The sequence below is a fragment of the Hakea prostrata genome, chromosome 7, assembly GCF_041222555.1.
Source record: "Hakea prostrata isolate BN-2017 chromosome 7, UWA_Hpros_2, whole genome shotgun sequence".
Classification (NCBI taxonomy): domain Eukaryota; kingdom Viridiplantae; phylum Streptophyta; class Magnoliopsida; order Proteales; family Proteaceae; genus Hakea; species Hakea prostrata.
This window is the reverse complement of record NC_142606.1, coordinates 73,841,592-73,866,064: the sequence shown is the minus strand read 5'-3', so window position 1 is coordinate 73,866,064 and position 24,473 is coordinate 73,841,592. Positions and strand designations below refer to the sequence as shown.

The following is a 24,473-nucleotide window of genomic DNA, read 5'->3' as shown; positions in this document are numbered from 1 at the left end:
TATTTCTGCATACCATCCATATCATTTCATATGTGCATTCGTGGATTGTATTGACATATATATGAGAATTGTCTGTTCCTTATTGAGTTCGTCAGAACTCATTCCTTTCATTGTATATATTATATGAGCTTTACAGATGGTGGCACAACGTCGGAAGTTGGAGATGATTCGTATGAAAGAGCCTTCTCGTATGAAGCTGATGTGGCACAGACAGTGGTACATGAACTTGCAGAGCATGAAGCCTCCTACGGATGCTTGGAGTGCGCTTATAGCACGCATTGATGCTCAAAGAAGACAGATCGTCAAGCTTTGAGAAGTCTCCGGAGAAGAATTGGAGGACTACCCATCTTATCAAACTAGAAGCACAAGGCTTAGCTTTAGGAAAAGAAAACTGGAAAGAAGATTATTTAGTTTTGTTTATTTTTCTTCTGTTGAACTCGATTATACGTTTGATTCTTGTTTCTTTCCTTTGATTCATTCATTGACTTTATTGGAGTATTTGGACTCCTATAGTTCTTTTATTTAATTATTGAACTTATTTTTGCTCATGATTATCTAGTACTTGCATTTATTATTATTGATGGTAAAACCGTGGATCCTATGACGGATCACACACACGGGTTGTCGAGCGGGTAACCGAGACCGGCGAGTGGGGTGTGACAACAACGCCCCCCCCCCCCCTTCCCACTTTCCTTATGCTACCAATCCAACCAACCCACCATTCCAATAATGGGTTTCCTTAATCTCCGCAAATGACAAATTCTCTATTAAACTAGTTGGAAAAGCCTTGTTGAGACTCAAAATCTTTCAAGAAGGGGTTCTGCTATGCCTTATCGACAAAGGTGAGGCCTCACGACAGTGAGTGGCCTTCACATGCTAATTTAGATGTCCTCTGGCGATCAGCTTTTCGATTTCCACCTTCAACATATGACAGTCATTAGTATGATGCCCTCTGTCCTTGTGGTATTGGCAGTACTTTGCCATGTCAGCCCTATTTTGGGGGCGTGCATGCAATCTTCCAGGGGTTTTCAATAACCCTGACTCTCCAAAGTCTCGGATCTACATGAGAACTGCAAATCGTGACTTATTTAGAGGAGTGAATGCTTCCTCGTCCTCCTGTATCACTTGTTTGCCACGCCACTCTTGCCTGGGCCTTGGGTCCCTCTTCGAGAAGCATGGTCTAGAGCTAGATTTAAGGGCCTTTTTTATGGCTGGGCTGTCTTGCTCTCTATAGTGGCTTCGGTTTGCTTCAAGAACCTCTTCTACCGTAGACATTCATACCCCAGGTCTAGCAACTCCGCCCGAGTTTTGGGCGTCTTTTCCACAATAGAGGTGATCAGGTTTTTGCTGGTCACAACCCTCTTAAAGGTAGTGAAAGCTACCTTGTCATCAAGATCCTTGATCATGATGGAGAAGTCGTTGAAGCGAGAGATGAAATCTCTGATGGACTCTGAACGTCCCTGCTTAAGGGCCAGCAAGTTGTCCTTTGTCTTATCTTTCTTGATCCCACTCTTGAGCCTGGCCACAAAGGCATACCCTAGCTCCGTAAAGTTGTGAATGGAATGTCTGGGTAGCCTTGAGAACCATGTGGTGGCCGGTCAATGAAGCTAGAAAGCATATGCACTTGATGGGGTCTCCTCCCCTGCACATAGTTATGATGGATGTGAAATGATTGATGTGTGCCACGGGGTCCATTGTCCCATTATAAGGTGTAAAGGTGGGGGTACGGAAACCCCCGGCAGAGGTGATGCCATGATTTCGGGCACGAAAGGGTCCTGGCTCATTACCATTTGGACTTCGTCAAGGACCTTTCTATCTAGTTGAAAGAGGCATTCATTCATGTCCTGAACCTGTCGGTACAAGCTTTCATCGCGAATAGATGCTAAAGTCTTAAAGACCCTATCATTTATTAGGGGTCCCTTAGACTCAGCCACGCATTCCTTCAACGTCTTTCTTAGTTTGAAAGCCTGAGGCGGCCTTGCTGCAGCTCCAGGAAAAGAGTGTATGTCTGGCTAGGCTCTTAGTCTGTCGAACACGGATCTATTCCCACCTCCCTCTGTTGCCTTAGCCTTGCCCTTGCCTTTGTGCTTAGCCCGTTGAGCATGAAGCATGTTTACTTCATCTCCCTGAGCCCTGTCATTAAGCTCCACAGGGGAGGGATTTGTTGTTCCGGGCACAACAATAGCAAGAACAGAGTAAGGTCGGCCTTGACCCCATTGGCTCATCATTGAGTGGAGGGGATTGACCATCTCGAGCATTTTTTTGTTGTATGTCGACTTGTGGGACAGGATTTGGATTAGATGTATGAGTTGCTCCTTAGGAGGAGGGAGATCAATAAGTAACTTAGGATAGTTTCCTGACACTCACATCCTACGAGGGTTTGCGTATCTCTTGAGGTTCCAACCTTTTGGCTAGCCCCCTTCTTCCTAGGACGGGGGTTTTCCTGAGACTTAGAGCCTCTATCGCCTAAGTTATCTCTAGCCATCTTTTGGTTATATGTAAGATTCAAACAAGGGAAAAGCTACGAGAACTTTTTGTTAGCGTTTCACATAGACGATGCCAGATGTTGTGGTGAAAATGTGTTTGGGACTCCTTGGTTCACTCCTGATCTAGGTGTGATTCCTGAAACCAAAACAATGGTGAAAGTGGGCCTCCTCTGGGGACGGAAAGCCACATCCAATGATTAAGGCAGTTCAAGTAGGAAATGCAAATTCTCTTCCTTGAGGAATAAATGCCCAAGGAGATGTTGAAAGAAGAAGAGAATGTTCATCCGGAGTTAATGCAGGAGAATAATGTCTGGAGTATCAACTCTTACTGTTGCTTATGCATAGTGTTGTAATATATAGCTGGTCCATACCTAAGCTAATGATGGAAGTGCCACAACCCTACGATCATGATTGTTGAGATGAAGGGTGGAGATGGCTTCTTAGTGTGACTTGCACAGCAAGCTGATCCGCACGATCTCCCAAATAGCTAGAGATCTTACTGACGAATCAAGAAATCAACAATAAGTTGATCTTGATGTGACACCATTCCTCAGTTGGGGAGACAAAACATAAGTATGCAACACTCGATGCAGGCTTTGGACAAATGAGGAGCTTCTGGACTCCCCATGCGCATTTAATGAAACTCAATGCATTCAATGCTGAATTAAATGATGGGGTTTGACATTTGGACCAGAATGCACCAAATCAGTCGCCAGCGCTGCTGCTGAGAAGTTGCAGGATGACAGCTATGTGTCATTGCGACGCACGATTCTTGGCTTCTCACTCGATATCTCCTCCAAGAAGCGCCATGGCCGAGAAGTGCCAGTCGAACTATCTTTGACCAAACTCAAACCCCTAGCTTGGTTCAAGCGGTATGCTCCTACTCAGGGGTTTGGACTATAATGACCATAACAGGATTTAATTAAATTCCAACAATTCAAAACACCATGTACGCATTCAACCAACTTAAGTGAACCAATTTTCCTGTCAACTTAACCAAACCATGTTTTGAGCAGCTGAATTTAATTAAATCAACGTGACGTGCATCTGACAGATGCACCACTGCACCACTAAAGCAAGATCAAAAGCGATGGGGGTTTCAACTGATTTAACCCATTTATCAACAAAATCAAAGAACTTGAACATTGTAATTAGTCTGTCTTGGGGCCTAATATGGCTGATGATGTTGCCATTTTCTTTTGGCAAACTATAGGATGGAGGAGAGCTAGACCTTAGAAATGCTAGAAAGAACCGTCATTCAGGTAATCTCTTTGGGACATTTACTTCGAAATTGTAAACACATCTACACTTCAAAATTAGAAAATTTCCTAGGCAAGGTACCACGATTTTAGGTTCAAAATTAGTAAATCTCAGGGTGTTTGAGACGGGTGGAGTGAAATGAAAATTCAAAACAAAAATAGAAAAGAACTAGACATGATACCACGACCATGCTTTGAGGTGCTAAATTATAATTTGGGTATCAAAATAAGAACAGTTGGAATTATCTACTGATACTCGTCAGTTGCATCATCTAAGAATTCGGTGAGATCCATGTCTTGCCCAACATTAGATTTCTTAACTTTTGATGGTTTGCTAGAAGTCTTGATCTTTGTAAGTGGCTTTCTCACCTTTTCAGCCTGCAACTCCAACCCCTTTTCTGAAGGTTTTCGCTTCCTTTTCATGTGTGCCGCACCTATATCCTCTGCAACAGAATTATCAATGGCTGCAAATGCATAAAACTCTCCCATTAATGTACTTACAAATCTGAGAATCTCAAAATTTTATGCAAGGCAGGAAAAATCTAAAGTTGATGAACAGAAACAGTTCCCTACTTTATTTGGTGAGCACTCAATCCACATTAGAATTTAAATAAATTTTCCTTCATTGTTTTGGAATTTTACGCTAGTTTGAGATGGATGATCAACAGAATTTCTTGGAGAGAACATTAATCAATCAAGCCTGACACAGAATACCAGCATATCATATTTATACTGAACAAGACAAATTTGAAACTGGGCCAACAGAGGAGCGCCCATTCCTAATTCGAAATAAACAATTAATGTGTTACATGCTGTATCTGGTATTTTTGTTCACACGGATGATATCAAATAAGTATGGTTGATGAGGAAAAAATAATAACACCTAGCAATCATCTGTTGCTCTAGGACCAAAAAAGAGACCTACTTGCTAACTAGAGAAATTACTATTGAGGTTGTAGTAAATTTGAATTTTACATGCAAGCTACAACATTACCTTCTGCTGGACTTGACACAGGATGCATTGCTTGACCAGTCTGTCCTGCCCCTTCTGAAGGAGGAGAGCCACGATGATTGCTATCCACCAACTTTGATGAACTTCCAACACATTTATCTTGTTGCTCAGCATCTGGACATGGATCTGCTGGCAAAAAACAGAGTTCTTCTTGTGACATATCTGAATCACTGAAAGCTGAATCCTTCTCCACTGTCATGATATCCACCTCGTCATCTTCATTAACATCTGAATCTTTCACCTGCAGATAACATTTCAAAAAAATATACATATATTTTTTTTTTTTGGGGGGGGGGAGGGGGTGGGTAAGGAACAGAAAAACCAAAAAAGAATGAGAGACAAAAAGTGGTAAATGGATATAGTTAGGACTTTACTTTCTCAGATTCTGGCATCAGATCAAATTCATCTTCCCTTTCAACATATTCTTCATTTTCCTCCAGCTCCTTGAAATCTGGAGCAAATGCACTCCAGTTCTCAGTGTAATCTTTAGCCCAAACATAGACCAAGCCAGCTAAGGAAACTGAGACCACAATTGGATGCACAGGATGCCACGCCAGATCTGTCAAGGCTTCTTTAGGACCTTCAAGGATCTTTACCAGATGCCCAGCGGTGTCCCATATATAGATCTTGTGCTCTCCTTTACTAGCAGAAGCACCAACCACCCACTCACCATCACCACTGAAACAAGGCGCTTTCCACTGAATCCTGGTGACTGAATCCTGAAACTCTCGGAAAAGTACCAAGCACTTATATCCAACTGCCTTGAGCTTTTCAATACCCTGCAGCTCATCCACACTCTTGCAGATGTCATCAAGAGCACTAGCTCCATCTTTTGGAGGTAGACGATTCTCATACACCCTGATTGTTCGATCATTTGAATTTGTTAGAAGATACTGGCCATTCCTGCTTAATATAATATTTTTAATCACAGTTGCCCCAGAGATTGGAACAATTCCATGTATTTGGATGTTCTTGTAGTCAATGATGAGTATTTCCCCCTTGGAGTTCCCCACATAAATCAGATCCCCATACTTGCTAAAGCACGCAGCAGTCGGAGTGAAAGGAGGAGACCCATCTGAGAACTTATTGCGTGAGGGAGGGGTTATTCCATTGCCTGTATCAGAAACTGAAACTGGCAGCACAGTTGTGCTTCCAGTATTCAAGTCAACAATGATGGGAGCAGATGACAGTGGGCATGCTAGGCAGACCGAAGGAGTGTGAGAACCAGGATGTAAGCAAGCATGTAGAGTGGTTTGCTGCAGAGTCATACGAGTAATCTTTTCCCCATTAACAACATCCCAGAGTGTTAAGGACTTGTCAGTAGCTGAAACAAGAATATGACGCCCATACTTTGACCAACAAACACTTGTAATGGGAGCAACGCAATCTTTGTCTCGAAGTTCCTTTGCAATCCCCCTGGTCTCAAAGTCCCAGATAACACAACTTCCATCAGCACAACCAGCTGCAATAAGAGTAAATTAAGAAAACACAGTCAGCAGCTAAGATGTAAACCAAAATCTCAACTCCAAAAGCATCAAGATTCTAGGAGAGTACTCTGTGAAGGTGAAGAAGAAGGAAAGGAGAAGATGAAAGGGGAAGAAAGAAAACTGAGAAGAATCAGAGCTGTAGCGGGAGGGGCAAGAAAATATACAATATACATAAGAGAAGTGGGGGGGGGGGGGAAGAAGAAAAGCACACATGCACACAAACTTCAATTCAATCAAGGGTGGGAAGGGGGTGTGGAGAAGAAAAGCACACATGCATGTGAGCTTCAATTTCAAATCCATTTCTTTTCTATTCGATCTAAAATTAACAATGATTACATGAGTATTAGAGATAACTTGAAAAGAATCCTACCAAAATAACCCTCATCCTCAATTAAAACACAAACGGGAAGAAATTACAAAGTAAAGTCAATGAATGGACCTAAAATAATTAGCCAACTTATTAAACCCAAGATCAGTTCATCCCATATAAAAACCCAAATGGGTTTAGATTGGTCCAAGGCTCTGTTGCATCAATTTCCCTGAAGTTGAATTGAGGAATTAGAAATTCCTGAGTAGATGTCATCATTTCCACATCAGCAACATGAAGAAAAACCACAAATAGAAACTTTGGGGTTGCATCATGTCAAGGAAATCATGGGGAAGAACCAATTCATAATGTAAAGTAACTCACTGCAATGGTTTTCATCCTTCCGTGATCCAGAATCTTCCCGTCTTCCATTGCAACTATTGGTTGTTCTTGTTGAGGCTGCACCAACGGTGATGCATGTTTTGGCTTGTAACAATTATCTTCAGCTGGACATTTAGCAGATCATGCCTGCTTGTTCTGTTCAACTGTAAACATCTGCAGATGGGCAGCTCTAAGCAATTCATAGTTACCTTGGAAAACTGCATTTTGTTGAAACAATATATCCCACTTGATGCAGGACCAGCCTCAGAATAGGGCTCTCACCCTGCCATCCAGCATCTAGAAGCTGCTTTCCAGCTTTTAGAACTGCAGCCCAACACAAGAATTAGTTGGGAAATATCCCATAATTCTTTATTGCAACTCTCGGTTAATAGTAAGCAGAAATTGCCTCCGCCAAGTCAGAGGCAAACATGTACCATGTAGGTCATTAATCAGTCATTTATTTAAGTCTCTTTTAATTTCAGCCATGAGTCATGTAGGCAGCCCATAATTTAGGCTGACGAGACTTTATAGGAGTCAGACATCATGTCTAAGTACAGTCAAGCTTTAAGTCCTAATTGGATGGATAAGTGGATCAAATGCAAAGGGGATGAAGTGGAATGGAAGGCCAATAAACCCAACAGGGTTTGTGAGATAGAAGGGAAGAAGAAGGCTTCATTATTAAATTTTCAGTCACACTCATGGTTCAAATGGAGCAGCAGCAACAGACTTCTACCAACGGCTTGGGGATGAGGTTTTTTAGGGGCTTTAATAGCAATTCATAAAAATTCTGCAGAGCTGAGAACAGACTAGTAAATCTTATATTGGGTTCTCTCACTTGATTAGCCAGTTACGTAGGAATTAGAAAGTACAATTAATAGGAGGCATACATACTAAGAATAAAACTGATTCTAAGCTCTAAAATAGAAACAAAACTATATCAACTAAGGGGATAATGAAAATAGAAACTGACAAAAGAAGAAACCACAAAAAAAACCTAATGAGTCTTTTAACCTTCCAAAGCCAAATATGCAAGGGGGGGTCCACCAGAACATTCAGCCTGCAGGTGTGGAGCTCTCTTATAAGTCCAGGTTAGCAGCAGACGTTCACTACGGTACCCCAGCATCTGGGTTTTAGAGACCGAAAAGTTGATTAAACTGCCTCCCAAAGACTCTCAATAAAATAAAAATTACAAATAGACCCCAATGAGTGCAACATCTAACAACATCAAGAGGGCTTAGATGAAAGTAAGAATGCGGGGCTCATCATATTTTGACACAGTTAAAATGCAGACTGAGAACGGCCTGCTATGGTGGGCTTTCACAAGCAAAGAATTAGAGGACTAGGAAGAAGAGGAAGAGGGAAATTGTATAAGAGAGAGGGAGAGAAAAGAAAACTGCACACGCCACACAGGCTTTTACAAACCATAGACTTAATTGACTTGGAATCAACACCCCTAAGGGTAGTGTATAAACCCTATGGCCCACCATCACCACCACACAGGTGGGGCTCCAAGCTCTGAATGCGGGCAAGGTGGGGACAACAGTAAATATATGGTTTGGGGGGGGGGGGGGGGGGTTAGCGAATAACAAATAACACTACCCTTAAGGGGAGCAAAACTGGACTCAACCCATTTCGTATTCCAATTTGAAATAGCATCCTAAGAGTCAAGACAAGCTATTTGAAAGAAGAAAGTCCAACTAATAGAGAAAACCTAATAAAGTAAGAAAATAATTCTAAGGAAATAAGGATTCCAATGCTACTCTCCCGAAATCCTCCTCCTCCCTTGCTCCGGGCTTATCTACCTAGAGTTACCTCTTTAGGACACCTCTCTCAACAAAACAATGTGATTCGTCATGTCTAATCTTCCTTCAATAACCATCCCATTGGTGCTCTTCTCCGCTGCTTCTCTCCCTCCAAAGTCATCCTCCTCTCCCTACTCCCAGCTCATCTACCTAGAGTTTCCTCTCCAAGTCCACCCCTCCCTCTATAAGAGGGGCATCCCTTCACTATGTGCTTCCCTCCCTTGTTGGCGATAGTGCCATCAGACATTGTCCGTCTAGCTTCCATGACTGTAAAATCTCAAAGCCCTGCAGGTCGCTTAGGAGCAGACCTACTTCCAACATGGTGAAATCGTCCCTCCCCAAGTAATGGCTTTTAATCGGGCTCATGGATTCTTATCTTCTTGATAATGGCATTATCATCTTTAAACTACCGACTGAATATTAAAAATGAAAGCCCTTGAAGGAGGTCCTTGGTATTTTGGAAGAACCCCATCTAGCACCACCAGAATCAACACTTACAACTTAGAAAGGGTGTTTTTCATCAAATTCCTCTATGGATCTCACCACCAATCTCTCGCTTAACTTCTAGTGTCCTCAAGGGCTCAATATCAGTGGCTCAGTCATCGTCAAACCCCTATACTCTAACAAACAAACGAACAAGATGGATAGGTTGTCGTTAGCAAGGATTTTTGTTCTAGTTCCTATTGACTTCACCTCCATCCTTTGTTATTGTTAGGGATGAAAATGGCCACTCTTTTCAATCAAAACTCATTCTCGATTGGATCCGACCTCAATATCTTACTTGTAAGGTGTTTGGTCACCCTACTATTGCCCACTCCTACCATACAAATTCCTCTACTATGCCAGTAGAATCTACTCATTCCCAAGTCTTACATGTTAGTGTCGGCAACACTTTGCGAAGTGAGCCTCCTACTACAGTTAAGAGGTCATCACCATGATTGGCATGGTGGCAAGCTCTCTAGTCCTCATTGCAAGCATTCCTCTCTCTCGAAACCTTCAGTTTCCCCACCGGTCACTTGCAACCCAGATTTCCTTATGGTCGTCAACCCTCTATCAATGGATTTTCACCCCTCCGTTGATGTCCTATCCTTTGACAACCTGATGCAGGAAAACTAGCTAAGACCAATTCAACAAGCCAACTAGTCAAGATAGAAGGAAGCCTTGCTCCACAAGTTTGACCAATCAACCAGGACTACCACAATAGGACAAAACATGAAGAAAAAAGGCCAAAACATTATTCATGTGAACAATGTCACAACCCTATATTTGGTATATTGGAAATGCTTCACAGAGGATTTGTGGGGCCCAAGATCAAATCTTATGAAGATATTATTTTGGGAGATGTAGGACCATATTGAACCCACAGTTGGGTGTGGGGGGTTTAGGGTTTTAACAAACCCAAATTGGACAATAATGTAACGGATAGGGGTTCAATCTTGAAAGGTAATGATCTCTTCTATCTCTTCCTTCCTTTTCCCTTCTTTTCTTTTTCTTTCTTTTCTTTTCTTTTCTTTTCTTTTCTTTTCTTTTCTTTTCTTTTCTTCTTTTCTTTTAGAGTTTACGGGGCCGCCCACTCAAGTGGGCCTCTAATTCTTGACTACCCACTTAAGTGGGCTAAAATGCACAGCGCCCTCTTTGATGAAGTTGAAAAATTGCAAGTTTTCCACCTTTAACAGTCAAACCTTTGACCGCCAAATTTGTTGGTCAAATAACTCATATACCCCTGTACTAGTAAAAAGACTAAAATGCCCTCTCACTCACTTAAGGGACCCAACCCACCCATCTTCTTCCCATACACCACCAGAAACCCCATATTGCCGGCAACCACCAACCCTCCCCTGCCGGTGAAAACCACCCCCACCTTCCCCTGCCACCCGCCGCCGTCGGAAACCACCCCATCCCCTCCCCATGCCGGCGACCACCCCACCCTTGTCTTCTTTTCTCTCAGAAAATTTGAGTAACCTAAGAGAGATTAAGTACAAAGTGATTGTGAAGATAAAACAGGTAACATGAACGCAAGGAATTAAAGAATTGCTATTCCGAAGGAAAAACTCAATAAATTGGAGACGAAAGGGGTGACTTAATCAGTCAAAGGCAACCTAATTAAACGGTCGAAACTAATGATCAACAAAAGAATCGAATAGTTAGGGTTTTCAGAGTTGAAGAATCAACGATAAAAAGGTTTTTGGATGGGTATGTCTTTGCGTCAACAACGGGAGCAATGAGAGCAAATCTAGTAATGAGGCAGGGGTTTCAGCGATACGAGAGTCTGGGGCTAACAATGTTATGTCTGGATTATAGTGCAAAACAGGGGTTGATGGGAAAGTAGTGAAAAGTAGTGAAATGGCAAAAGAAGGTAAAGACTAGGGCTCCTAATAGAGAAAATTGATTGTGCCATATATTAACTCAAGCATCTTCCCTGTCTACAGCAGATCAGTCCAACTGTCCTTTTCAATTGCAATGGTTCATTTCTTCTCTATATATTGTGAGACCAATCCGAACTGCAGCAGTTTAGTGCCCCAGGTTCAATTCACTCCTTTATAAAACCCTAATTTTTGTCTACAAAGTAAAGTGATTCGAAGATACATGATCTGTATGTGCAGTGATGGAATGCTTCTAGAGAGCAGCTTATTCAAAGGAATCGATCACCGCAAACAAATGTACTTTTTTCAATTGCCAAAACCACCCACCGCCACCACAACAAACCCCAAAATTTTGCAGGGGAGTGAGAAAACAAGAACACGAAGGAGGATTTGATATTGGAGGAGGAAGCATTTGCTTACTTTTAAGAGAACTATTCTAAAATCATTTCATCTTGATGTTCATGCTTTTTTGGGTTTTCAGTTGTTTTGGAGTTTCAATTTCTCATCCATCTTCTCTTCTCAGCTTCTTTCCCTGCAAACAAGTTTGATGATTTTAATAAAAATTAACAAACGAGAAGTCATTTTTTTGGGGACAAATTTCAATTGGTTTAATCATTTTTTGTTTTGAGAGAGAGAGAGAGAGAGAGAGAGAGAGAGAGAGAGAGAGAGAATGCATTGATCATTGGCGGGGAAAGGTAGGGTGGTTCTCACCAGCAAGAGAGGGGTGGTCGTTGCCGGCGATGTAGAGTTTCCGGAGGGGTATGGTTAGAAGATGCGTGAAGGGATTCTCCCTTCACCCACCTAAGGGTTGGGTCACTTAACTGAGTGACGGGGCATTTTAGTCTTTCTACCGAAATAGGGGTATAAGCGTCATTGACCAACAAATTAAAACGATCAAACGATTAACTGTTAAGGGTGGGTAACTTGCAATTTGTCAACTTCGTCAAAGTGGGCAATCAGGAACTAGAGGCCCCCTTAAGTGGGCGCCTAACAAAAAACTATTTCTTTTCTTCTATTCTATTTTCTTGTTCTGACACAATAAAGAAAGAGGGGAGAGGAGTGTGCAATGAAGAGAATAGAGGGAAAGACGGGAAAGCAGGGTGCGGGAGTGACCAAGAGGGATCATAGTGGTCTGGGAAAAAGAACAAAGGGTTGTCAAGGGTTGGGGGAGCTGCTGTCAGGGGTGCGACAGAAATGGGTGGGGTTTGAGTGTCTTGCATAGGTAGGGGAGCTAAAGAAGGGATGTGATGGGTGTGGGAGGAGAGGGAAGGGGATGGGGGGGATGGGGGTCTGTTGTAGCTCTTGAAGATGCTGATGGAAACTGAAAGAAGAGTGCTAGACAGAGTAGGCTGCTGATCTTGGAGAATAAACTTGCTGGAAATCCGCCAGGGCCCCCTAAAACAAGAGCCACAGTCCTCAAGTTCAATATTCTTATTCAATTAATCAGACTTCACTTGTACCAAGAAAGAATAGGCAATTTATATAGCCGACTAAAGACTCTAAACAAAAGTGTGACTCCTTTATGGATAATGATCCCATTACATATAATCACAACGTCCAAATAAATAATAAAAGATCTAACAGAATGTCCTTGAAAATAGATTCCCCCCGAAGACTTAAACATGAGAAGAACTACTATTGTAAATAAAGACTGTTAAGAGTCTTATCTCAAAGAAGAGTCCCAAGACTTAAGAAATCCTCTTCAACTTAAACTGGACTTCCTGACTAATTAAAAATTTGAGCAAGTAGCACTGGCACCCCAAAATGGAGGCCTTAAAGCACTAATACCCCACTTTATGTTTAAAAAACACAAAGACCCCAAAATTTGATTTTTATTGGATATATTTGTCAAATTTATCACTGAAAACAGTCCAGATACTGTTTATTATAGAGAAATTTTTGAAATTGAAACAAAATAAACACTAATTTAACTGTTTTCGGTGATAAATTGGACAAATATACCCAATAAAAATCCAATTTTGGGGTCTTTGTGTTTTTTAAACATAAAGTGGGGTGTCAGTGCTTTAAGGCCTCCATTTTGGGGTGCCAGTGCAATTGGCTCTAAAAATTTTCAGAAAAATAGAAAGAAAATTCAGGAAAATAAAATTTAGCAATTATTTAGGGCTGGTTTTGACAAAAATACCCTCTTTAGGGTATGGCCATACCTAGATGGGCCCACTTCAGAGTTTCAACCAAGAAGGGATCACAAGGCCTTTTGGCCTTGGTTTTTTGGACTATTATTGCAGCCTAGTATTTTGGGGCTTCTTTATTTCTTTAGTTGGTCGCACTTTTAGTTGTTGCTGTTATTATACTTGGTTCCGTTTGTTGAGCCTATGCTAATTCTTAATACGTACATATTTTATTCATCCCCAAGAAAAAGATTCCATCTCTACCTCTGAACTCTTGCAAAAACATTCCACTACCTAAAATTGAAAGAGTAATGTACTATTAACAAAATAGAGTCCTACTAATCAACTGGACCCATGACCCAAAATTGTACCTGATTCATATTGAAAGTGTAATATAGTATTAACAAAATAAAGTCCTACTATTCTACTGGACCCATGACCCAAATTCGACGCAATTCATACTGGTTTGAAAACTCAGGTGGCCATGGATTGATCCAGTGTATCTGCGTCAACCCTTCCAGTGTTGAGAAAAACTGACCCACAAGTTTCTAATATGAGAGGATCAACACCATGCAATCGGCATCCAAAAATATCACCTTTGGTAGCATGATGATCCAAAGCATCTCATGGTCGTCAATCAGCTGACAGTCAATTAATACTTCAATCTTACTGATGATAGGACTGTGTACATCAGTTTGATCATTGCTGTTAGTTTTGCTGTTAGGGAATTTTCAGTGCCACCCCTTGTGTTACCCCTTAATATTAATGCAACCCTCTAGCTTATGAAGACCACCGGAGAGACCCCCTACTAAGTGAAATTGTATAATCAGACCACCCCCCTGATGCCAGTCAATCACAGTTAAGTGATGATGTAAGCAAGTTATTTTAGAAAGACAAAATTGCTCCTTTAACAAACCAACCTGCACCTTCTTCTCTCATTCTCTTTCTTCAATCACTGTCTATAACCTATCCATCACCTGGCAACCTCCATCAAACCAAGCAGCTCTGCTATTGAACCCTTGCACACCATACTGCAACAAAAATTTGAAAAAAAAAATGCCTTCACTGAAGAACTGAGAATGTTGAGATCTTTATGATTATAATTATTGTAGGGTTTTTTATGCAACTTATCTTTGCTGATAAAGCTCCAGTAGAGTCTTATGAATATTATCCACATCCTGAACTTATCATATGATGGAATTTTGAGTTTAACGAAAAAGAAACCCCCAAGAAAGGATTGAGATGACCCAAAATGACAGAATCCATGATAAGTGAGAAAAGGAAAAACAAGAAAGAAATGAATCTGACATCACACGAGGAATTCCCACTACAGAACATTGTGAGATGCTTCTCTCCCTTCATTTTTGGATTATGCAATAAGATGAAGACAATCCCTTCATGTGAATTTCTTCCACTCTTCACCAGCCTCGAACCTTGGTTCTCAATTTAGATACGTGGTGCCTCAACCATTGAGAAGCCAAGAAGCCAAGACAACGCTTTATGATCACATAAAGCAGTGAGAAAGTGAGAGAGCTCATGATAAGATGAAGACAATTGCTTCATGATCACTTGAAGCAATGAGAAAGAGAGAGCTCAGAGCAGTCAAAAATGGCAGGATATTGCGGATGCAATTCACTCTCACAAGATAGCGACTGTAATAGATACAGGAGGATCGCAGCCCCAAAAGAACAGAGCTCTCTTCTTGGTGGATGGTGGAAGCAGCAGCAACAAGACACCACTGGCAAAGTGCACCGGCAGTAACTACAACATATAGTGACAAAGATATTGGTCAACTAGGGAGGTGTTGATAAGCAAAGACTGACGCTGCGACGAAATCTGTCGTTCTTGAATAATCTTTTGGCACCATTTAAACGAAAACCTGGGGTGTTTAGTGTGTTTAGCATTTAGACCGGGGGGGAGACGTTTATGGAATAAATGATAGTTCAGGGTTTTGATAGCAAAGATGGAAAGCGGCACCACAAAGGAAATAATTGTAAGATCACTCAAAGAATCTAGTGCTATAATATATCTACCAAACATCCGTAGGTGGAGGAAGCAAGATTGTGCAAGTCAAAACGGATTGTAGGGAAGAACCTATCTGAGCATTATAGTCATATTCAAGGAGGGCCTCCGTTAAGGGAACACAAAAGGAGGGGTTTAGGGATCTAAGAAGCCATGGTTGAAAAGCAATACATTGCAGATGGAGCTACAAAGGGATTTGGGTGTGGTTGCAGGCTGAGGAGAAATGGGTGAAGGGGGAATTCCCTTCATCCACATTTATTAGTTAAGAGCATTTTGGGTAGTAAATTGGAACTCATGAATAAACGAATATAGAGTAACACTGTCAGTAATAGGGGGTCTGACAGATAAATTGACTTGTTTAGGGGTGGCATTAATTTTAAGGGATAACTAAGGGGTAGCGCTGAAAATTTCATTTCATTCATCTTCTAATGACTGCAGTTGCCTGACATCAAATCATAGAAATTGCTGTCAATATTGACATGCGGAAGACTAATTGTCAAATAATGCAGACCTGAGAATGGCCTTCTATGGTGAGCTTTCACAATGGGAGAATCAGAGGAATAGGAACAAGAGGAAAACGGTATAAGATACAGGGTGTAGCTGTCACTAAAAACAGCAACGAGAATTCCTCTTTTTATTCCCTAAAACTACTGCATTGCAGGTGAGAATCAGCGAAGGAAGAGAGAGAATAGAAGAAAAAGGTTGTTGGGTGGGAAGGTTACAATATTCAAGCCGAGTTCGATTCGTTTACATCACTAGTTAAAGTGACAGGATTTTATGAAAAGCGAAGTTTGCCGCAAAGGGCATCTCAGGTATAAGGATGTGAATTAGGTTTGCGCCCAGATCTTATGGGTTGGCGTCTGCTGTGAGATCCCAAATAAGCACATGTCTTCCCAATGCAGGATTGCCCAATTGGTATAGTTTAAATTTAAGAATATTTGGTCTATAAACATAAATAGGTGCATTTGGAAAGATTATGACACATTTCATATTAAAATAAATCGACTGAATATAAATTCAAAAATAGATCAAGGATTATTTAAAATTTATCACCATATTTTGAGTTGCCACCAATTAGGAAGGAGTTTGAGCCCAGTTAGATTTAAGTGGCTATAAATAGCCAAGGTCTTTCATGTATTCGGCAGTCTTGATTATTGAATAAACTTGAGTTTGAGAATTTGGCTTTTAGAAGTTGTGGGATCCTAAAGGACATCCTGCAACTAGATATTGTGAGCTGCTTCTTCAACTTCCATGCTTTCTTCACTGCCTCAAGCATTCAGTCACAAAGTTTCTTGCAAGTTCCTTAACTTCAAGTAATAAGAAACCCCAACCCCAAATGCAAATCCTCCCTCCCTCTGTCTGCAGCCTTCCCAAACCCATCCCCTAAACCCTAGACCTCAAAGACAACCCAAACCACATTGCAAATCACCCCTTTCCCTTCCCCTACTGGCCTAGCAGCTTCTACCCCCTTCCCTAGCATCCGCAAGCCCTCCCCCTTTCCTCCCTGTTTCTGCAATAGCAGCAGCCTTCCATCTTCATAAACCCTATCTCATTAGCCCCTCTAGACCCCAAAACACCTTTCCTGGATCGCACCTAACCTTAGAGTAGATAGACTAAGTCAATTGTCTCCTCCAACCTATTTTACCTTAAGCTGGAATTTTCTGCACTTCTTCTTCAAGAGAAGTTGCAGAATATTCTGGATATTTAGAAAACCGTAAAACCTTCAAACCCCAGCCCCCACTCTTCTAAACAGTTTCCAAACTACCAATTTAGCAGCAACAGTAGTTCAAATTTGCAGACCCGCAACCCTAGACCTACCCTAAACTCTAGCCGAAACCCCAGCTTAACCCCAAAACCCTAATTAGGTGCTCGACCAATTTCAAAAGATCCTCAAAATCGGACCCTAAATTTCAGGGTTACATTACTTCCCCTACCTCAAAAACCTAACCAGCCCTTTATTTAAATTTGCAGACTGTTCTCCAATTCGTCTTCTTCCTTAAAACCCCAAAACCCAATACGTATTAAAATCCCCATCTCCCTATCCCCTAACCCAACAGCTAAACCCTTTTAGGACTAGTATCCCGACCCCCTACCCTACCTTCGATCCTAACCCCATCCCCAACTAAGAGTCCAAACCCCTAACAGAGACCTAATTCTACTTGGAAAAATCCTGCAATTGCAGACTGTTAAAAACAGAGAATTTCTCTTAAGTTTTCAGACCTAATCCAACCCTAAACATAACCTATAATCCCCCCCCCCCCCCGCACACACATCCATATCCAAGCATTGGGAACCCAATTGGACCTAGCCGCAGCGTTCATTGAGAATTTTGAGTGTGTTTTAGCCGCTGTTTTCTGAGTTTTAACCCAAAACAGCAAAGGTTTAAGACCTAGATTGCTGCTGGTTCAATTCAAGAGGATCCTCAAGACTGGCCCGAACCCTTGGTTACATCACTAAGCCTCCCCATCCCTTTCTTTCCCCCTCAGTTTATTTTGATTAAACTCCATTACCCATCCTAAACTTCAACTTCAGTTCCCGCAGATTCTGCCACAACCTTCTATCTTTGGAGCACAATCTCATCATGCTAAGCCTACCCTTTGATCAAAATCCCCTTTCATTCAATCCAATAAAATGATAAGATCCCCTCAGTTCTAGTTTCATCTTAACCCATAAAATCTGCAGACTCGATGCCCCACTTCCCACTGTCAGAATAGGCTGAAACATTGAGGAATACTTGTCTTCAACCTTACACTAGATCCCCCTGCAGCAAAAACCCTAAGCCATTTCAAAGTTCTAGTAAACTCTATTATTCTCAAGAACACTAGATCTAGCAACATAATGATTTCCCACCGTCAATTTTAGCCCTAATCTGGATTGTTAAACCCCCCCCCTTTTTTTTCCTCTCCCCAAAGCAAATTAAACACTCAAACCAACACATATTTCATTCCCAGCTTCAATACGCTAAAACCCAGCAAACCCTACTTGCAAGTTGCAACACTGCTTCCCCTTATCGACTTAATTCTATCCTATGCTTCCTAGAGGTATTGGCCCTTGTTGAACCTCTTCAGTCTCAGGCTACGTCAGGGATTAAATAAAATATCACACAACCTGATATATTCAACCCACTCTATTAACAAACGACTCAAATATCCATTAAATAAATGGTATTCCCTTAGATACAACAAGGTATCTAAAGAAAATATTGAAGACTCACACCTAGACTCTAATCCCATAATGGAATTAAACTCTAAGCCTCAGAATTCCAAACCATAATTTGCACTCTCAACCATAACTAACAACAGCTGAACAAAAAAAAAAAGACTTCAAATTAGAAATGTCCCATTTAATACAAATAATCCTAGATAGCTCTACTGGATCACAAAACCAGGTTTGCTGACTTGCCTTGCACTGGCTTTACAGACGGTCTCAAAATGGTTCGACCACTGATGTGCACCTGCACTAAAACATTAACAAACTAAACTCCAATAAGTGTTCCTATGTTTCAAAAAATGTTGGAGGTGTTTTTTCAGCTCCAACTTGGAGGTAACAGCTTATCCTTGTCCTAGGCTATGAAGCAAGCACTGAGAGAGTGTGTAATTGAACTTCCAATCCATACGGTCTTCGTTTAGAATATTAACCTAATCACACAATCTCTTTGTGCCCCTTAAAACCAATTTCATTATTAAATGTCAGGCCTCATCTTAATTTTAGTGACTCTTTTTCCCATTTTTTCCCCCAGGTTCCAGAGAATTTTTCCTTTCTTTTTTTTTTTTTAGGTGAATGAGTAGGAGAAGAGATTAAAAGTTACACAGCAGAAATATTTCTAACAGTATCTTTGCATAATTTCTAGCATAAACATCATTAAGGTATAAATAAACAATAAAGGGAAAATCTATGCATGAGGAATCTGCCTCGTGGGTCAAAGAGGATCACAATGTGGACAACCTTAGCCCCACTACACAGAAGAAGGCTGTATCCCAACTTGAACCCGCAAACAGTTGGTCAAAATGGGCCTACCAGACCGATGCACTATGCACTAAGAGCCATTCTCAGATTTGATAATAGAACAAATAACCATTACGTACAACTTTTCCCTTCTACAGATGTATAGAAAAATGTATGGAAAACTTAGACACAACAATCAGTAGGATTACCTGCCAGAAGCGTTCCTCGGCGATTAAAAGCAATGCATTTCATGAGCCCATGTTGAAGGAATTCTTCAATTACTTCGGGAAAATCTCCCTGCAAAGGGTCTTCAAAAACATAACAAAGCACAAATTATCAATGCTTAATTTCACCTAAAAATTATTTTTTAAAATAAAAAAGGAAACAGAAAAACTCACCAACGATGGGCACATTCATGATCCCTAAATTTTTTACACCAAAGCTCTTCGGTGAATACGCATAATAAGGAGACGCATTGACTTCAGAAAGTCCTCGGCATTAATACAATTATAAGATTATTTCATTTGATTGTAGAAATCTGCAAATCGCATTTGTTCTACAACAAGAATAATTCTCTATCAGTATAGATAAAAATCATTGATTGAAAACCCAAGTCGCCATGAATCCAAGGTCAAAAACTGATAAAACACCTTAAAACACACACGTGCAGACGCATACAGCAACACATGTACCCACGCATGTGCCTGCACACAGACACATATGAACCGGCCTCTAAAAAAACAGCAAGAGAAGAAGCCGAGAGAGACATACATTGAACGGGGTATATAAGAGAGGGGGAGAGAGAGAGAGAGAGAGATTTGGTGACAGCCAGGACTAACCTGCTATTGCCATTAAAGACATTGGCTTTACGAGTATACAAAACACAGTCTGCACTAAACTCGCGAGAAAGTAGTCTCGTGCAAGCAAAAGGGTTTCTTTGTACCTTCGGTCCCTCCTCCGTTGCAAGCTCTACCTTATCTGAAGGAAAGGTAAAAACAACAATCTTTCTCAAACTTAGATGAAATAAACGGAATGAACATTCATTTAAAGTAAAGAGCAAGAGCTTAGTATACGTTTGGTAACGTTTCCGTTCCAGAGGACCAGTTCTTATGTAAAACCATTTTTACATGTTTCTATGCTTAAAGAAGATTTTTTGTTTGAAAATAGGCGTTTGATAAACCTATTCTAAAAGTATTCCCGGAACAATTTGGTGTTTGATAAACTCGTCCCAGGAATGGAAAAAGAACATTTCCAGAACATATGGATGTTTGATAAAACTGTTATAGGAAATATGTTCTCATTAAAAAAATTTATGGTTAAAACAATAGATATGACTAAATTCACACCCCACATTAATTACGGATACAAAATTCAAATGTGCATGAAACCAATTAAAAACTTGGATTAACAAATAACAACTAGAGTTTTTTATGTGTGGGTCCCCTTAGTGGGCCATAAACGAATGTTAGTCCCCTTAATGCAAACTAATGTTGGATCCTCTTAATGAAGATTTTGTATGTATTTTTTGTAGTTTTTTCTGAAAGCCAAATTTTTAAGCAAAGCCTTTATGTATATGTTATTTATGCATTTACGTTTATCAATTAGTTCAGCTGCGTTTGAAATACACTTTCAATTTACATGAATTTGAAGCAACTTAGTAAAGCCTTCGATGGAGGTACCTTGATGCAAATGAATTTGATGACTATTTTTTTAAACCAACACGCACTAGAGGAAAGGAAAAAAATTAAAATTAAAATGGCATGGTGCTGTTCCGTGCAATTGTGAAACGACACCATGCAGTTTCACTAATTGTTGCCCTTAAAAATTTGAAACCGCATGGATCCGTTTCAAAGTCTTGCAAAATGACACCATGCCGTTTCACTACTGAACATGCACGATGGAAGGATGGAAAAGATAATAGCAACAAAAATGGATAGAAAAAGAAAGAACACACAACTATTTCAATTTCTGGAATTGCTCTTAGCCTCTTAACAATGGAGACAATTATGTAAAATAGAGTGAAGATTTTCTTCTTGTAATAGAAGTTTCAACTTCAATCCACTCTTGCCCACATTTATCCAGATTCACGCAAGATAGACAATGAGAATCCATTATGAAACAATAACAAGAAAAAATGAATAAAGCAAAAGAAGGAACAATGATAATTGATAACCTTCAACCAAAACCAGGGTGTGGGTTTGGAGAAGGATCATACAACCATACAATACCATCAGTCAACCCCACGGAAAAGAATCTCTAAGATCCCAAATAATTAAAAAAAGGGGAAAATGCATGCAAATTTCTGCTGGCAATTAAGCTATTGCCTATTAATAAATCATTCAACCAATAAAAACAGGATATAATGCCAACAACAATGAACTATAGTAATCTAATTATGGGTGATTGAAAGTTTTAAGGAACTCATTTGAATTTGAAATTAGAATATCTTGACATAATTTGTATCCCTTTATTCGTGCCAAGTTTGTTCTTCCTTCTTCAAACCCGACAACCAATAGAGCTTATCCAAATGGCACTGTGGTTGTAAACACATCACAAAAGACCACATCAAGCCATTAATTGCGTATAACCAATTGATTGTCGTATATCTGTTGCCTGAGCAGTGAACTACGTTCACGTCTTCACGATGGGTGTGCTGGGCCCCCTACCAATAGTCGTCTATAGGGATCTGAGATTCGGTATTGAATCAATCCTACACTTCTCGGTCTCAAGAAATCTCATAGCTTCACATGGTACGGTCTCAAAGAAATCTCTTAGCTTCACATGTTATCAGATGACCACAGCTCATCCACTGATATATTTGGCTACAGTTACTTTCAACACCCTTACTTCTCCAACTAATGTCTCCCTCTCCACAAACTTCACTACACTCACTTCTCCATGGTGTCCTCTTCAGTCAGCACTCCTAATTTCCAGCAACATATCACTTTGAAGCTATCACCCAAAAATTTTCTGCTATTGGAAACTCAAATATTCCCTCTCCCTAAAAGCCAAGACCTTGTTGGGTTCATCAGTCCTTCATCCTTGGCAAGAGTTCAAATCTCGGTTCTAATGGTCATGATAAAATTCTGGGTAGTAATGGTGTTGGTTTAACATTGAAAATGCTGGCTCTTCTCAACTAATTTCTCCACAGAGCATCTTTCACTTTTCAACAATTCTCCATTTTCCAAAAATCCCTTATCAGAGCATCACTTCTCCCAATACAAAAAATTATTTCCATAAGTTCCATCCCTATCATTTCTTGTGAAGGATCAGATTGTAAAGATACCACTGCTTCAAGGGTTCCCTATAGATGGATTAATCAGCTGAAGGGATTACATTCAGAATGGTAAATACGTATCTCAAGTTGTGAGATATGGTCGTTTAGGACATCCTCAGCCTAGGAATATCGGTAATTTAATTAATTATTGATAAATGTCCTTCCTCTTTTCTGGGAAAATCTCATAAAATTTCTTTACACATCGGTAAGGACGGTAAGACTTGGTTTTTAGTGATGTATGGTACCCGCTCAAATCATTTCAACAAATGGCAATCAATATTTTCTCATAACCATTTGACGACTCCCCAAATTACACGGTTCATCTACAGTTGTTAAATTTTCAAGCCACAATAAAATTCACTTGTCTTTACAGGGGAAAGGAGGGGAAGAACGAATACCATAAAAACAATCGCAAACAAAAAAAACTCACCAATGTGTGAAACGAACTTGAAGAAGAAAGAGAAGGCAAGCCATCATTTGATTCCGAAACAGTTGCAAAAATTCTTAACGACCGGAAGCAACTACACCGGTGAGCAGGAGCAGGGCCTCTTGATGACGTTGAATACGATTAGCCAAAAATCGACGAGAACGAGATGCCACCAAGGGGTTTCCATCGAAACATTGGAGGTGTTGAAACCATCACAGCAGATACAGCAATAAACTGTACAACCCTTCAAAAACTCAAAGTCTCAAACGACCTAAAATCAGCACTGAAGCAAACAATCGGAAGTTTTCGAAATTCTGTAAACCAAATCCATAGCAAGCATTAAGGAGACGAATAAACTAGATTTTCATCTGTAATGGCTGAAAAATCATGTTGTTGAAAGCTACCGTGGAGGCAACGCCGGCTTGCAGACCTTGGAACTTCTTCGAGAGAAGCTGTAATGGACCTACGTGAACACAAATTGGGTTTTATCGGGAACGATAGAAAAACATGTTTTAGATGTTCTTAGCGTTCTTTGGGACCAATTTTTATGCCGGTTCGTTCTTTTGTTCGTTCGTTCTTTAAGAACAAAAGAACGAACCGTTTTATCAAACACTTCTAACCCGTTCTTTCATTCTTAAAGACTAAAAGAACACCAGAAATGTTCTTTCAGAGTGTTATCAAACGCGTCCTTACTATCACATCCTAGAAGTATATTGGTTTCCGCATAGAGAGAAAATAGAGAGAATTGAGTCCATGGATTTTGCTTGAGTCCTACGCCTTAAATGCGCGGTCAAGCCGGGCAAGATCGTGACCGTTGGCTTGATTATAATACTAAAATAATGCAGATGGCTGTAAAGCCAACGGTTTATTTCATTGGTTGGGTTCAGCGCAAACCATTTTCCAAACGAGCGGTTCGACTTGTCACACAAAACTGTCCAGAAATAGAATACTTATCTATAATCGTATTCCATACAATTACAAAAAATACATTTTAAAAAACAACAGATACGATTACAAAATGATATACGTTTTCAAAATCAAGTTTTTTGAAAACGAAGGCACGAAAGAGGGCAACTCTACTTCTTCGTTTGTCTTCCACAAAGGCACGAGCTCTGTTTCTTAGTTCTCTTTCTCTCTCTTTTTTCTTTCTCTCTCTTGTTCTTCGTCCACATGGCTATTCTCCCTCTCAATCGACTAATCAAAACCCAAATTTGGATGAAATACGTAGTATGGCATAAGCGGTTTACAGTTTGAAGTATTTCAATATTGATTTGGATGAAACCGCAAAGCAAATAAGTCTCTGATCTCTTATCTTTTTTGTGTTCCCACGTTTCTCCCTCACGATTCTTCAAGTGAACCCCTCCATTTGGATATTTTGTTCCATTTGAGGTTCAGATTTGAACCAGCACAGGAGTGCAGCATTCCTTTATTGTGGCTGTAAAATCACTGAGTTGATCATCTGAGCTCTAGTCAAGTGGTGCATTTGGTAAGGTCCGATCATTTGTTTTGTGTTTTTTCCTCTAAGAGTAGCTGCGTTGTCAAAACATATATAATTTTATTTTAATCAATTATGTGT

The 24,473-nt window shown here is 40.4% G+C and overlaps 1 protein-coding gene across 4 annotated transcripts; it reads right to left on the bottom strand.

Moving 5' to 3' along the window:
* Nucleotides 1-3,450: 3,450 nt before the first annotated feature.
* Nucleotides 3,451-23,385, bottom strand: RBL (Transducin/WD40 repeat-like superfamily protein). 4 transcript variants are annotated; one of them, XM_089161187.1, is made up of 9 exons: nucleotides 23,302-23,385; nucleotides 22,901-23,211; nucleotides 20,033-20,171; nucleotides 19,844-19,897; nucleotides 19,592-19,749; nucleotides 19,403-19,501; nucleotides 5,132-6,219; nucleotides 4,740-4,998; nucleotides 3,456-4,209 (listed from the first exon to the last, which is right to left on the bottom strand). In XM_089161187.1, the coding sequence occupies exons 5-9, from the start codon at nucleotides 19,608-19,610 to the stop codon at nucleotides 3,992-3,994; spliced, it is 1,683 nt and encodes a 560-aa protein (XP_089017313.1). In that variant the 5' UTR covers nucleotides 19,611-19,749; nucleotides 19,844-19,897; nucleotides 20,033-20,171; nucleotides 22,901-23,211; nucleotides 23,302-23,385; the 3' UTR covers nucleotides 3,456-3,991. The 4 variants fall into 4 exon arrangements, with proteins under 4 accessions (XP_089017314.1, XP_089017313.1, XP_089017311.1 ...); XM_089161188.1 differs by having other exon boundaries at nucleotides 3,451-4,188; nucleotides 22,901-23,374; XM_089161185.1 differs by having other exon boundaries at nucleotides 22,901-23,374.
* Between the last annotated feature and the right edge of the window lie 1,088 nt (nucleotides 23,386-24,473).